The following is a 15557-nucleotide window of genomic DNA, read 5'->3' as shown; positions in this document are numbered from 1 at the left end:
AGATCATACAGCATTTGTCTGTCTTGGCCTAAGTTATTCCACTTACCATAATACTCTCAAGTTCCATCCATGTTGTCCCAAATGCCAAGATTTCATTTTTTTTTATTAATGGCTGAATAATACTCCATTGTGTGTATATATATACCACAACTTATTTATCCATACATTCATCAGTGGACACTTAGGTTGTTTCCATGCCTTGGCTATTGTAAATAATGCTGCTATGAACACAGGGGGCACAGATATCTTTTCAAGATAGTGGTTTTTCTTTCCTTTGGATATATTCCCAGAAGTGGAATTGCTGGATCATATGGTAGTTCTATTTTTAATTTTTTGAGGATCCTCCATACTGTTTTCCATAGTGGCTGTATCAGTTTCCAATCTCACCATCAGTACACAAGGGTTACCTGTTTTACACATCCTCTCCAGCATTTGTTTTCTGTTGTCTTTTTGGTGATGGCCATTCTAACAGGCATGAGATGATATCTCATTGTGATTTTGATTTGCATTTCCTAATGGCTAGTGATGTTGAGCATCGTTTCATGTACCTGTTGACCTTTTATGTACCTTCTTTGGAGAAATGTCTATTCATGTCTTTTGCCACTTTTTAATTGGATAACTTGGTTTCTTGCTCTTGAAATTTATGAGTTCTTTATTTATTTGGGTTATTAACCCCTTATCAGATAGATATGAGGAAATATTTTTCCCATTCCATAGGTTGTTTTTTCATTTTGTTGATGGGTTTCTTTTGCTGTGCAGAAGCTGTTTAATTTAATATATTCCAACTTGTTTATTTTTTATTTTGTAACTTGTGCATTAGGTGTCAAATCCAGAAAATCATTGCCAAGACCCATGTCAAAGGGCTTTTTTCCTGTTTTCTTCTAGGAGTTTCTTGCTTTCAGGTCTTATGTTTAAGTCTTTAATCCATTTCAAGTTAATTTTTGTGAGTGGTGTAAGATAAGGGTCTAGTTTCACTCTTTTACGTGTGAATACCCAATTTTTCTAGCACCATTTGTTGAAGAGATGGTTTTTTCTCCATTGAGTATTCTTGGCTCCCTTGTCAAATTTAGTTGACCGTTTATGCTGCGGATTTTTTCTAGGCTCTTAATTCTGTTCCACTGATCTATTTGTCTGTTTTTATGCCATTACCATACTGTTTTGTTTACTATGGCTTTATAGCATATTAGCTAGAGTTTTTCTTCTCAAACAGCTGTTTTATGAATTCTGCTTTGTACTGCAGCACAAACTGGTGTTTCAGGCAAGGCAGTAGAATCCCATCATGTTCACCTGAAGTTACATTTATGATATGAAACTGCTGTAGTATTTTCAACAGCAGTTTTAATTGAAAGTTCAGAATTTACTGCAATTACTGAGTTACATTTTATTTTTCCTTTAGGTTACTTACAGCAAGAGAACCTTACTTCTACCTGCCAGGCTTTTATTTTGGAAAGTTCAAATTTAAAAGAATATGCAGAACACTGTACAGATGAAGGTTTTATCCCAGCCTGCTTACTGGTGAGTGATTTGTTCTTTAAGGAAATATTTCATCATTGACCAACATAAGACACTATAAACATGGTCTTAAGAATCAGCTCATTAGCAAAATCAAAATGGGCAGAAATTTGATAGTTTGTATTCGTGCATGAGTGGAAAGACCTAAAGAAGGCCAGCTCTTCTTTTCATACATTTATGTCTAAGCTGGGAAGTGAATTCCAGCTTTGACTTTGAGAATCAGTTTCAAAATGACACCCTCATTTCTAATTAGTTTCACTACTGCTTGTTTTGGGGCTTACTTGTTTACTGCCTGTTATGGACTAAATATTTGTATCCCTCCAAAATTCATATATTGAAACCCCACCCATCAGTGTGATGGTATTTAGAGGTAAGGCCTTTGGAAAGTAAATAGGTTTAGATTAGGTCATGAAGTTGGGACCCTCATGATGGGATTTTAAAAGTGAAAGAGAGAGAAATGTCCATGTGCACACACATCAAGAAGGGGGATGTCTACAAGCCAGGAAATAGGTCCTCACCAGGAACCAAATCATCTGCCAACTTGATCTTGGATTTCCCAGCCTGCAGAACAATGAGAAACAAGCCACCTGGTCTATGGCATTATATAGCAGTCCAATCTTTCCTATATTTGCTTTTCCTATAGTTGCTTCCTTCAGACAAATATAAAACAGATTTTTTGATATCTTGTTGTCACCTCTTTTTTAAATATCACTAGACCAGTAGAGCATTGTTTGGTATATAATGGGTATATGCTAGAACTACATTATTTGAAATGGTATGTTGTCATTTTATTTTAAACATGGGTCTTTAGATTCATTTCAACTGTCACAGACAACATGATTATCTATGGAGGAAACCTAAAAAAACCTACAAAACTGCTGGAGTTTAGCAAGGTCACAGGATACAAAGTGTATGAAAGTCCATCATATTTCTTTATACCTACAATGAACCATTGGAAGTGGAATTAAAAAAAAAAAAATACCATTTACAGTAGCACCCAACAAACAAACAAAAATAAAATACTTAGGTAATACATCTAACAAAATATGCGTAAAATCTGTATGCTAAAATCTACATGAAAGAAATCAAAGACTTGAATAAAAAGAAAGATATACTGTGTTCATGGAATGAGCAACTCAATATTGTTAAGACGTCCATTCTCCAAATTTTGATCTATACATTTATTACAGTCAAAATCCCAACAAGTTTTTTGTTTGTTTTTGTGTTGAAATGGCCAGTTATTGACTATGTCTGATCTGCAAGGTACCATTTACATCCTTTTGTTGTTCACATAGTTTTTTCAAGAATAAACAAACAGAAACTACATCTAATCCATTCATTTAAGGGGGATGTCTAACAGTGTGACACAGAAAGCACTCTGTTTGCCTAAGGGAAATAGAGTAAGTCCCCTACATACGAACCTTCAAATTGCAAACTTTCAAAGATGCGAAATGCTACTACCCAGACATCACTGGATCGTTTTTTCAAGAGGATAGATGGAATTGAATCCAGCAAGGAACCAGAACCTGTGCCATCAACGTCAGGCGTGAGTGAAATTGCAGTTTGCCCTCCGTCTCCTATTGCTGATGGTCCTTCGGCTCTACCATCTCCCACCTCCTCTCCCTCCTCCAGTTAGTAACTCTTCTTGCCTGTTGACTCAATTCCAGACCCTGTATGCCAGCTATTGTACTGTACTACTGTACTTTTCAAGGTGTACTGTACTGTAAGATTAAAAATGTTTTCTTTATCTTTTGTGTTTGTTTTTTATGTATTATTTGTGTGAAAAGTATTATAAACCTATTACAATATAGTACTATATAGCTAATTGTGTTAGTTGGGTACCTAGGCTAACTTTGTTGGACTTAACGAATGTGCTCTCAGAATGGGACTCATTCATATGTAAGGGACTTACTGTAATCAGCTTTCACTTTGATACCAATTAGGAAGTGATTTTCCTAATTTACTGAATATCTACCAGGCGCATACTCAGCATCAGCAAATTGATGATAACATTTTACAAGAGTGATCCAGATCCACAACTCTTTTGACAGCAGGACCTAATTTGAACTGATATTTATAGCCCTTTTTAAAAATCCCACTCTGTAACTATTTATCCATTTAGTTGTAGAAATATTAATTTTAGATTGTGGGATGCTGCCCCAACCCCACAGGAGTTATTACATAATACACAGTTTATGTCCATGTATAATAGGCATTATCTCAAAATCTGGAAAAATCTGAAACTTAATACACATTTGGGAGTGATGCTGATAACAGGGGGGGCATTGCATTTGTGGGAGCAGGAGTTTATGGAGAATCTCTGTACCTTCCTCTCGATTTTCTTGTGAACATTAAACTGCTTTTAAAAATTAAATAAATAACACATATGATCCCAACAGTTTCAGGGATTTTGGATCTTCACTGCAAATGATTTGATACTCTTGGGCTCTTCATTTATTTAATGACAATAATTTTAAAGAATGAGAGTATTCAGAGAAAAATACTCAATAAACTTTTTATTAGACTTTTTTTAATTCACAATATCATAAGTTGTAATCCAGAGTTAATTTATCCTGTCTGCCAAATACTTTATTATATTTGTAAAGCTACCAAAAACATTGTTCATAAATCCAAAGAAGTCCTAATCACATTCTTAACATTAACTTGCAGTCCAGTATCAGATTTGCTTGTGTTGAATTGGTTTATTGACAATAGCTGATTTTTGTTAAAGTAGCACCCACTTAAAAGATCATTGATCACTTTATCATTATGAAATGCCTTTCTTTGTCTTTGTTTTAAAGTCTGTTTTATCTGATACAAGCATTGCTACCCCAGCTTTCTTTTTGTTTCCATTTGCATGGAATATTTTTCCGTCTCTTCATTTTTACTCTTTGTCTGTCTTTAGATTTGAACAACTGAGTCTCTTGTAGACCGTACATAACTTCCTACTAGCTTTATAGTGGGTGATCCACTACCTTTACTATGTGTTTGTCTCTACCAGTGAGATTTTTTTCTTTCATAATTTTCTTATTTCTAGTTTTGGCCTTTTCTTTTCCATTTAAAGACGTCCCTTTTTTTAATTTTTTAATTTATTATTTATTATTTTTATTTTTGGCTGTGTTGGGTCTTCGTTTCTGTGCGAGGGCTTTCTGCAGTTGCGGCGAGTGGGGGCCACTCTTCATCGCGGTGCACGGGCCTCTCACCATCGCGGCCTCTCTTGTTGCGGAGCACAGGCTCCAGACGCTCAGGCTCAGTAGTTGTGGCTCACGGGCCCAGTTGCTCCGCGGCATGTGGGATCTTCCCAGACCAGGGCTCGAACCCGTGTCCCCTGCATTGGCAGGCAGATTCTCAAACACTGCGCCACCAGGGAAGCCCTAAAGACGTCCCTTTAAACATTACTTATAGGGTCAGTTTAGTGGTGATGAACTCCTTTGGCTTTGTTCATCTGGGAAACTCTGTCCTTCACTTCTGAATTATAATCTTGCCAGGTAGAGTATTCTTGGTTGTTCGGTTATTTTTTCCAGCACTTTCAATATGTTGTGCCAGTCGCTTCTGGCATGTAAAGTTTCTGCTGAAAAATCCTCTGATCATCTTATAGGGGTTCTCTTGTGTGTAACTAGTTGTTTTTCACTTGCTGCTTTTAAGATTCTCTGTTTCTCTTTAACTTTTGACATTTAAATTATAATGTGTCTTGGTGTGGGTCTTTTTCGGTTCATTTTGTATGGGACTCTTTGCTTTCTGTATTTGGATGTCTTTTCCTTTGACAAGTTAGGGAAGTTTTCAGCCATTATTTCTTCAAATAGGTTTTCTGTTTTCTCTCTCACTCTTCTCCTTCTGGAATCCCTATTATGGGAATGTTAGTGTGCATGACGTTGTCCCAGAGATCCCTTAAACTATCCTCATTTTTTTTCAATCTTTTCTGTTTTAATTGGGTGATTTCTACTACCTTGTCTTCCAGATTGCTGATCCATTCTTCTTTATTCTCTAATCTGTTGATTGTCTGTAGTGTTACTTTCACTTCAGTTATTGTATTCTTCAGTTCTCATTGGTTCTTTTTTATATTTTCTCTTTGTTGAAGTTCTCACTTGAGTTCATCAATTCTTCTCCCAAGTTCAGTGAGCATCCTTATGATTATTACTTTAAACTCTTTAGCTGGTAAGTTGTTCATCTCTGTTTTGTTTAGTTCTTTTTCTGAGGTTTTATCTTGTTTTGTTTGGAAGGTATTCCTTTGTCTCTTCGTTTTGCCTAGCTCTCTGTATTTGTTTCTATGTATTATCCTGGTCTTGAAAGAGTGGCCTTATGTAGAAGGTGTCTGGTGGGCTCAGTGGTAGAATCCTCCTGTCACAAGAGCCAGGTGCTCCAGGGGTATCCACTGTGTGGGCTGTGTGCACCTTCCTGTTGTGGTTGGGCCACAGCTGCTGTGGGTGTGGTGGTGGGCAGGGCTGTCCTTCAAACTGGGGGTCTGAGGCCCAGCCACTACTGCTGCCAGCTTGCTGATGGGCAGTGCTGGCCTCTTGGAGTAGGAGCACAGGTACCACTTAAGTAGTGTTGTGGAAGAATAATCCAAACAGTTCTTAAAAAGGATATGTTCAAGGACTCACATTACTCGACCTTAAGACTTACTAACCAGCAATAGTAATCAGGATTGAGTGGCATTAGGAGATAGTTAGGCATAAGATCAGTGGAACAAATTAGAGTCCAAATGTGATTTTTTGACAGAAGCACAAAGGCAATTCACTAGAGAAAGGATAATCTTAACAACAAGTGGTGATGGAACAATTAGACATCCAGATTTTAAAAAAAAGAAGAAGAAGAAGAACCTTTACACATACTTCATACAAAAATTAACCAACAGTGGATAATAGATCAAAATGTAGAACATAGAACTATAAGACTTTCAGAAGAAAACATAGGAGAAACTGTGCAATCTTGGTTTTGGTAATGAATTTTTAGACATGAAGCCAAAAACACTGACTAAAAAATGAAAATTTGATAAATTCAACTTTATAAAAATTTAAAATTTTTGCTCTATAAGAGACAATATTAAAAGAATGACAAGCCGTAAGCTAGGAGAAAATATTTGCAGCTCTGAAAAAAGGATTGTGCCCAGACTATATAGGAAGCTTTTTTTTTTTTAACTGAATTTTTTCTTTAGTGGGCAAGAGATCTGAAGACCTTTCCCCAAAGAAAATATAGGAATGGCAATAAGCATGTGAAAAAAATACTCCAAATTATTAGTCATTAGGAAAATGAAAATTAATATCCCAATCAGATACTGATACAGACATATTAGAATGACTACTATAAAAAACAATTTTTAAAGTTTGTCAGATTCTTGGTGGCAAAGATGCAGAGCAACAAAAACTCTTATTCATTGCTGATGACAATGCAAAATCATACAGCTGCTTTGCAAAACAGATTGGCAGTTGTTTATAAAGTTAAACAACTGGGCCACACGTGACCCAGCATTCATACAACCAGATATTTACCCAAGTAAATTGAAAAACTTATATTCACACAAAAACTTACATGCTCATGTTTTTCTGTGGTGGTCAAAAACTGAAAATAACCAAGATGTCTTTCAGCAAGTGAATGAATAAGCAAACTGGTATATTCCTACTAGTAAGCAGTAAAAAGCAGCACTATTGATTCATATAATAACATGAATGAATCTTAAATTCTTCTGAATTCTTCTAAATTAGCAACTTTAACAAGTAAATTAATATATTATAGATAATGGGAGCGAGGTTTCTCACTCTGTGAGAAAGAAAGTACAAATAAGAATAAGAATGAGACCTGTAGCGTTAAATTACATAGTCAGAGATATCAGTATGAAGTTATGTTTATTTTAATATATGTACAGTTATATACAGAAATACAGATTTTTTTTGTATATGTGGATTAGCATATCTGTGTGTTTGTGTAGCTCTGTGTGCTGTGGGGGCCTAGCTGCAGTAATACCCTAGTAACTACAAGCAAATCTACCACCCAGATTTTTACTTCTCATGGTTCTGGAGGCTGGAAAGACCAAGATCAAGTGCCCCTGTTTCAGTTCCTGGTGAAGGCTGTCTTCCTGGCTTATAAACGACCACCTTTTTGCTGTGACCTCACATGAATTTATGTGGACATAATTCATTGTATAGCATTCATTCAGCAATTGTTTTTTTAGCTACTAAAAATAAAGCAAGGTATAATGATCAAGTTAGTATTAGGTGTATCCCTTAACTTCTCAGACTTTAAATAACACAGAAGCTACTGTACCACAAGCAACTCTATGTCACTAAAATGGACAACCTAGAAGAAATGGATGAATTCTTAGAAAGGTACAATCTCCCAAGACTGAACTAGGAGGAAATAGAAAATATGAACAGACCAGGGACTTCCGTAGTAGTGCAGTGGTTAAGACTCCACCTGCCAATGCAGGGGACACGGGTTTGAGCCCTGGTCTGGGAAGATCCCACATGCCGCAGAGCAACTAAGCCTGTGCAGCACAACTACTGAGCCTGCGCTCTAGAGCCCACGAGCCACAACTACTGAGCCCACGCACCACAACTACTGAAGCCCACGCACCTTGAGCCCGTGCTCCACAACAAGAGAACCACCGCAATGAGAAGCCCACAAACCGCAATGAAGAGTAGCCCCCGCTCTCTGCAACTAGAGAAAGCCCGCACACAGCAACAAAGACCCAATGCAGCCAAAAATAAATAAATTAATTAATTTTTAAAAAAAAATGAACAGACCAATCACAAGTAATGAAATTGAAACTGACTAAAACACTCCCAACAAACAAAAGTCCAGGACAAGATGGCTTCACAGGTGAATTTTGTCAAACATTTAGGGAAGAGTTACCTATCCTTCTGAAACTGTTCCAAAAAATTGCAGAGGAGGGAACATTCCCAAACTCATTCTGTGAGGCCACTATCACCCCGGTACCAAAACCAAAGATACCACAAAAAAAAATTACAGGCCAGTATCACTGATGAACATAGACGCAAAAATTCTCAACAAAATACTAGCAAATCAAATCCAACAATACAGTAAAAGGGATCATACACCATGATCAAGTGAGATTTATCCCAGGGATGCAAGGATTTCCAGTATATACAAATCAATCAGTATGATACACCACATCAAAAAATTAAAGAATAAAAACCATATGATATCTCAATAGATGCAGAAACAGCTTTTAACAAAATTCAACACCAATTTATGATAAAAACTCTCCAGAAAGTGGGAATAGAGGGAACCTACCTCAACATAATAAAGGCAGTATCTGACAAAACTACAGCTAACATCATACTCAGCAATGAAAAGCTGAAAGCGTTTCCTCTAAGATCAGGAACAAAAACAAGGATGCCCACTCTTGCCACCTTTATTCAACATAGTTTTGGAAGCCCTACCCACAGCAGTCAGAGAAGAAAAAGGAATCCAAATTGGAAAAGAAGAAATAAAACTGTCACTGTTTGCAGATGATGACACTATACATAGAAAATCCTAAAGATGCTACCAGGAAACTACTAAACTCATCAATGAATTCAGTAAAGTTGCAGGATACAAAATTAATACACAGAAATCTCTTGCATTCCTGTACACTAACAACAAAAGATCAGAAAGAGAAATTAAACAAACAATCCCATTTACCATCGCATCAAAAAGAATAAAATACCTAGGCATAAACCTACCTAAGGAGGCAAAAGACCTGTACTCCAAAAACTATAAGATGCTGATGAAAATAAATCGAAGATGACATGAACAGACGGAAAGATATACCATGTTCTTGGATTGGAAGAATGAGTATTGTCAAAATGACTGTACTACCCAAGGCAATCTACAGATTCAGTTCAATCCCTATCAAATTACCAATGGCATTTTTCACAGAACTAGAACAAAAAATGTTTTAATTTGTATGGAGACACAAAAGACCCCAAATAGCCAAAGCAATCTTGAGAAAGAAAACTGAAGCTGGAGGAATCAGGCTCCCTGACTTTAAACTATATTACAAAGCTAGAGTCATCAAAGCAGTATGGTACTGGCACAAATACAGAAATACAGATCAGTGGAACAGGATAGAAAGCCCAGAAATAAACCCACACATTTATGGTCTATTAATTTACGACAGAGGAGGCAAGATTATACAATGGAGGAAAGACAGTCTCTTCAATAAGTGGTGCTGGGAAAACTGGACAGCTACATGTAAAAGAATGAAATTAGAACACTCTCTAATACCATACAAAAAAATAAACTCAAAATGGATTAAAGACCTAAATGTAAGGCGGGATACTATAAAACTCCTAGAGGAAAACATAGGCAGAACACTCTTTGATATAAATTGCAACAATGTTATTTTGGATCCATCTCCTAGAGTTATGGAAATAAAAACAGTAATAGACAAATGGGACCTAGTTAAACTCAAAAGCTTTTGCACAGCAAAGAGAACCGTAAAGAAAATGAAAAGACAGTCCACAGAATGGGAGAAAATATTTGCAAATGATGCGACTGACAAGGGATTAATCTCCAAAATTTACAAACAGCTCATGCAGCTCAATATCAAAAGAATGAACGATGCAATCAAAACATGGGCAGAAGCCCTAAATAGACATTTCTCCAAAGAAGACATACAGATTGCTAAGAGGCACATGAAAAGGTGCTCAACATCGCTGATTATTAGAGAAATGCAAATCAAAACTACAATGAGATATCACTTCACACCAGTCAGAATGGCCATCGTCAGAAAGTCTACAAACAAATGCTGGAGAGAGTGTGAAGAAAAGGGAACCCTCCTACACTGTTGGTGGGAAGGTAAATTTGTACAGCCACTATGGAGAACAGTATGGAGGTTCCTTAAAAAACTAAAAACAGCTACCATATGATCCAGCAATCCCACTCCTGGACATGTATCTGGAGAAAAACGTGGTTCAGAAGGATACATGCACCCCAATGTTCATTTCAACGCTTTTTACAATAGGCAAGGCATGGAAGCAACCTAAATGTCCGTCAGCAGATGCATGGATAAAGAAGATGTGGTACATATATACTATGGAATGTTAGCCATTCAAACGAATGAAATAATGCCATTTGCAGCAACATGGATGGACCTGGAGATTATCGTACTAAGTGAAGTAAGTCAGACGGAGAAAGACAAATATATCACTTACATGCGGAATCTTTTAAAAAATGATATAAATGAACTTTTTTACAAAACAGAAACAGACTCACAGAGAACGAACTTACGGTTACCAGGGTGGGGAGGGGAGGAGGAGGGATTGATTGGGAGTTTTGGATTGACATGTACACTCTGCTATATTTCAAATAGATAACCAACAGTGACCTACTATATAGCACAGGCGACTTTGCTCAATATTCTATAATAACCTACGTGGGAAAAGAATTTGAAAAAGAATAGATACATGTATATGTATAACTGAAAAACTTTGCTGTACATCTGAAACTAACACAACATTGTTAATCAACTATACTCTAATATAAAATAAAAAAATTTTTTTAAATGACACAGAAGAATAAAATAGGGATCTGCTATGAAAGTTCAGGAGGGGGAAGGGAAGTAATCACCTATGTGTTAGACATTGTCTTAGATACATTACATTTATCATCAATCTTCACCACAAAAGATTGTATTAATTAAGAAGTCATATGTCTTAAGTCATTAGGAAGTCATTTCTATATATGAAAGTAAGCCTTAGAAAATCTGGGTGATTTTTCACACATGCAGTAAATGTTGAACTTAAAACCAGAACTGTCTGCTCTAAAAATCCTTGGCTCTCTTCCCTGTTCTATTATATGACCTCAAACTTGAGGTAATAAAAGCCTGCCCTTTAATTACTGATAGGAATGGGGGCAGTGGGGAATGACTTTATGAGATGATAGAAGTTAAAATAGCAAGGTACTGATCCTTGGGAAGGATATCTCTTACACTCAGTTTTTTTTTACTTTGTTCTTTGGCAGGTTCACGTGGCATTCAGGATAGAAAGGGCAGATTAGGAGTGGGTCCTCATTTGTGTGACTGGATCCCTATCTCCAACTGAAAACTGCATTCCTGCCATTGTACTATCTTAGCTAAAGAAACATAGTCACAATATCCTATTCAAACAGACAAGGTTCTTTACCCTTAGAAGATTTGATTCACCCGCTGACAAGCGACTGTTTCCATCTATGATGACCTGCTCTTCACCATTTCTTTATCATCTGCTCTGTAATCCAGATCTTTTATTAACTTTTATGGTGAAATATTTTGTAGTGGGAAATTATTGGTAGTATTATTTGGTTTTGGTAATGCTTCATCTTTTTCTTTTCAGTCTTTATTTGGAAAAAATTTGACAACAATTTTGAATGAATATGTAGCTATGAAAGCAAAAGGTAAGAATTCAGGTTCAGGGATTTTTTTGTCAGTTTTATACAGCATTTATCTAATTTTTTTAATTAGAAATAATTTTTAAAGGATATTAATACTTCTTAAAAGCCATAAGAAAACTTGTGTCAACTATGATGAGGTAAAATTTACTGTGAAATATCTAATTAAATAGTTCATTTTTATTGAGTGGTAAGTATAAAATAACACTTTCCTAAATTCGTGTCTTAAGGAGAAAGTTAGATTTATTCTCTCATATTGGTTATTTCTGTAGTTTACAACATGTTAAGAAAAGACTCAGCAGTAAAGAATTAGTGTAAATGATAACATTTTTTTTAAAAAGCTTAACATTTATTGAGTACTGTCTATTGCAGCATTGTGCTATGTGCTTTCTTAGGTTTTATCTCAGTCCTTAAAATAATCCAGTTAGAGTTGTCCATTGTTTAGACCTGTTCTTAAGTATCAGAAAATTGAGGATTAGAGAAGCCAGATAACTTTTCCAAGATCACAAAACTAGAAACTGTAGAGGGTAATAAGCCTAGAAGTTCAGGGCCTAAAGGTTTTCTTTTCCTAAACTATTTTAACTATCTTACAGGAATGTTTAATGTGTAAATGACCTCAGAAACAATATGTTATTGCAATACAAAGGTTTATATCCCACTTTTATGTTGGGTAGCTTTCTCTGGTTTGAGCTTTTATAAGTATATAGTAAAGAATTTAAATACCTTATGAATTTCCTATCATTGTGGCTTTAGAACACATCCTGAAAAAGACTAACTAGTCCTCAGGAATTTTACCTGTAATTCTGAGTAGTTGCTGAGCAATCACGGTGATTTGGACATGAAAACATTGGATGTAGAAAACTAATTTCCACACTCACAGGGGTTTGTATAATTTTATAAATTTAATTTATAAATCAAATTATTTTAATTTACTTTCAAATGTCACATGATAAATAGAAGAAAGATTTAAAATAGTTTGTCTTTTATATTTCAAAGAAAATATAAAATTATTGATCTAAAAAACCTTCATAGTTTTCATAAGTTTCCTCTTCCATCGTATTGTATCTGATTCTTAATGGCTTGAGCAGAGAAAGCAGCCTCGTTGTAGCTTTGCAGGTCTTTTACAAGATAGGTTTATTTCTCATTTCCCAACAAAATGTCAACAGCTGAGAGATAAGTTTTCCTTATTGATTTTCTGTGTCTGTTCAAATTAAATGATGAATTTTCTCCAACTGTATTTATTATGAAACGTTTCCTCTTATGATTTAGAAACATCAAATGATGTCCCAGCAATTTTGTCATCTCTGTGGAAGAAGTTAGACCATACACTTTCTCAGATCAGGTAATAAAAAGCTTATACAATAAGCTTATCAGAATGTGCACAGTGATTTTGGAATGCAAGCGCGTGTAAGAATCGCTTCACATATAAATCTTATGACCCACACTGTGCATTTATATAATACTGATCTAATTTTGAAATTATAGGTTATTGATATTTCTTTGTCTTTGAAATAATTTGAAGTAAATTGCATACTTTAATAAAATGTTTAGAAATGAGAAAATTAATGGCACTCCCAGGTTCCCATAACAATTTAGAGGCAGATCTCTGGCTGAATACAAATCTAGTCCCAGTCTTGGTGAATGCAAATCTCCTAACGTGGGCTCCATGTGACTTCCCTTGTACACTTGTATCTTCATTACACATGCAGAAAATTGATAATGTGGAATCCGTGCCTCCTTTGTTCTTCCCTTATAAAGAAACAAACTTGAATAGTAATACTTCTGAATCTTCTGCTTTTAGAATTTTCACATGGGACTAATATCTGCCTTCTACATATGTCAGGGCCTTGGAATGCCAGTTTCACCATCCTTAGAATAAGTATCAATTTTAGAATGTATCTTATTTAACTAGAGTCTAGTATGAAAACCATAGTTTCTTACGCTTCTCCGACAGCTACAAGTGAATACCCCACTTAAGGAGGGGCCTTGTTTCTTTCCTCAGTTTAAACTGCTAGAATGGCTCCAAATGCTCTCTGTGTAACTCTGTACCACATCTCATTTGGTAGTCTTACCTTTTTATTTATTTATTTTTTGTCTGCTTTGGGTCTTTGTTGCTGCGCACAGGCTTTCTCTAGTTGCGGGAAGCCGGGGCTACTCTTTGTTGTGGTGCGTGGGCTTCTCACTGAGGTGGCTTCTCTTTTTTTTTTTTTTAACATCTTTATTGGAGTATAATTGCTTTACAGTGGTGTGTTAGTTTCTGCTTTATAACAAAGTGAATCAGCTATACGTATACATATATCCCCATATCTCCTCCCTCTTGCGTCTCCCTCCCACCCTCCCTATCCCACCCCTCTAGGTGGTCACAAAGCGCCGACCTGATCTCCCTGTGCTATGTGGCTGCTTCCCACTAGCTTTCTATTTTACATTTGGTAGTATATATATGTCCATGCCACTCTCTCACTTCGTCCCAGCTTAGCATTCCCCCTCCCTGTGTCCTCAAGTCCATTCTCTACGTCTGCGTCTTTATTCCTGTCCTGCCTCGGTTCTTCAGAACCTTTTTTTTGGTTTTTGTTTTAGATTCCATATATATGTGTTAGCATACGGTATTTTTTTTTTCTCTTTCTGACTTAACTTCACTCTGTATGACAGACTCTAGGTCCATCCAGAGGTGGCTTCTCTTGTTGCGGAGCACCGGCTCTAGGAGCATGGGCTTCTGTAGTTGCAGCACGCTGGCTCAGTAGTTGCAGTGTGCGGGCTCTAGGGCGTGTGGGCTTCATTGTGGCGCACGGGCTTAGTTGCTCCGTGGCATGTGGGATCTTCCTGGACCAAAGGTCGAACCTGTGTCCCCTGCATTGGCAGGCAGATTCCTAACCGCTGCGCTACCAGGGAAGGCCCAGTAGTCTTGTTCTTATTCCCCTTTCCTGACCCTCATCTTTCCTCCTCTTGCAAACATCCTCAGAGACATTCACAGTTTAATTAACACCTATGAATATTTATAAGTTACTGCAACATTTTATTGACAAGGTATTACATAAAAAAAGAAGGCTCTTAGCCAGGTGTTCTCCAAGATTGGTTCGTGTGCTATTAAAACTGCTTATTCAGGACTTCCCCGGCGGTCCAGTGGTTAAGACTCTGCCTTCCAATGCAGGGGACGTTGGTTCAATCCCTGGTCAGGGAACTAAGGTCCTGCATGCCATGGGGTGCAGCAAAAAAAAGAAAAAAAGCGCTTATTCGATTCAGTAAGTTTTGTGGCTCTTTTTGGTAGCGATTTATTTGACAGATTTTTGAGGACAATGGCACAGTGTCTGACTGTTTACAAAATATCAATACATGGATAACTTCAGTTCATACTAAAAGGAGAATCAGCTTGTATTGTGAATTTTCTTATGTTTGCTTTGTTCCTTCTTTAGAGCTTCCATGAAGTAATGTCATAGTCATAAATTTGATGAAAGCAGGATCTCCTTTGAAATCAACTTGGATTCTGAAGTATTTATGTATGGAGTTATATGTAAAATCAGAATTTCTCTGGGAAGGCATCTCTATAGTTATAAAAGATAATTGATAATTGTAAAATATTACAGCTTTCTTAAATATATTGAGTTCCTAAATTCAAGTCAAATTGTACTCATAGTGGGATGTCAAGGCTCTGTAATGCTTATTGCATTGGATAGAAACTT

At 36.4% G+C, this 15557-nt stretch overlaps 1 protein-coding gene across 1 annotated transcript in view; it reads left to right on the top strand.

Moving 5' to 3' along the window:
* NPAT (nuclear protein, coactivator of histone transcription) overlaps nucleotides 1–15557 on the top strand; it is a 53562-nt gene that overhangs the window by 14701 nt on the left and 23304 nt on the right. Inside the window, exons 2-4 of the mRNA XM_068555836.1 lie at nucleotides 1397–1515; nucleotides 11826–11886; nucleotides 13150–13222. Coding sequence (XP_068411937.1) covers nucleotides 1397–1515; nucleotides 11826–11886; nucleotides 13150–13222 — 253 coding nt within the window. The remainder of the gene's footprint in view (nucleotides 1–1396; nucleotides 1516–11825; nucleotides 11887–13149; nucleotides 13223–15557) is intronic.

Source organism: Eschrichtius robustus, chromosome 11 (assembly GCF_028021215.1).
Source record: "Eschrichtius robustus isolate mEscRob2 chromosome 11, mEscRob2.pri, whole genome shotgun sequence".
Taxonomy (NCBI): domain Eukaryota; kingdom Metazoa; phylum Chordata; class Mammalia; order Artiodactyla; family Eschrichtiidae; genus Eschrichtius; species Eschrichtius robustus.
Note: the sequence above shows the minus strand (reverse complement) of the source record. Positions and strands in the feature narration are given on the sequence as shown.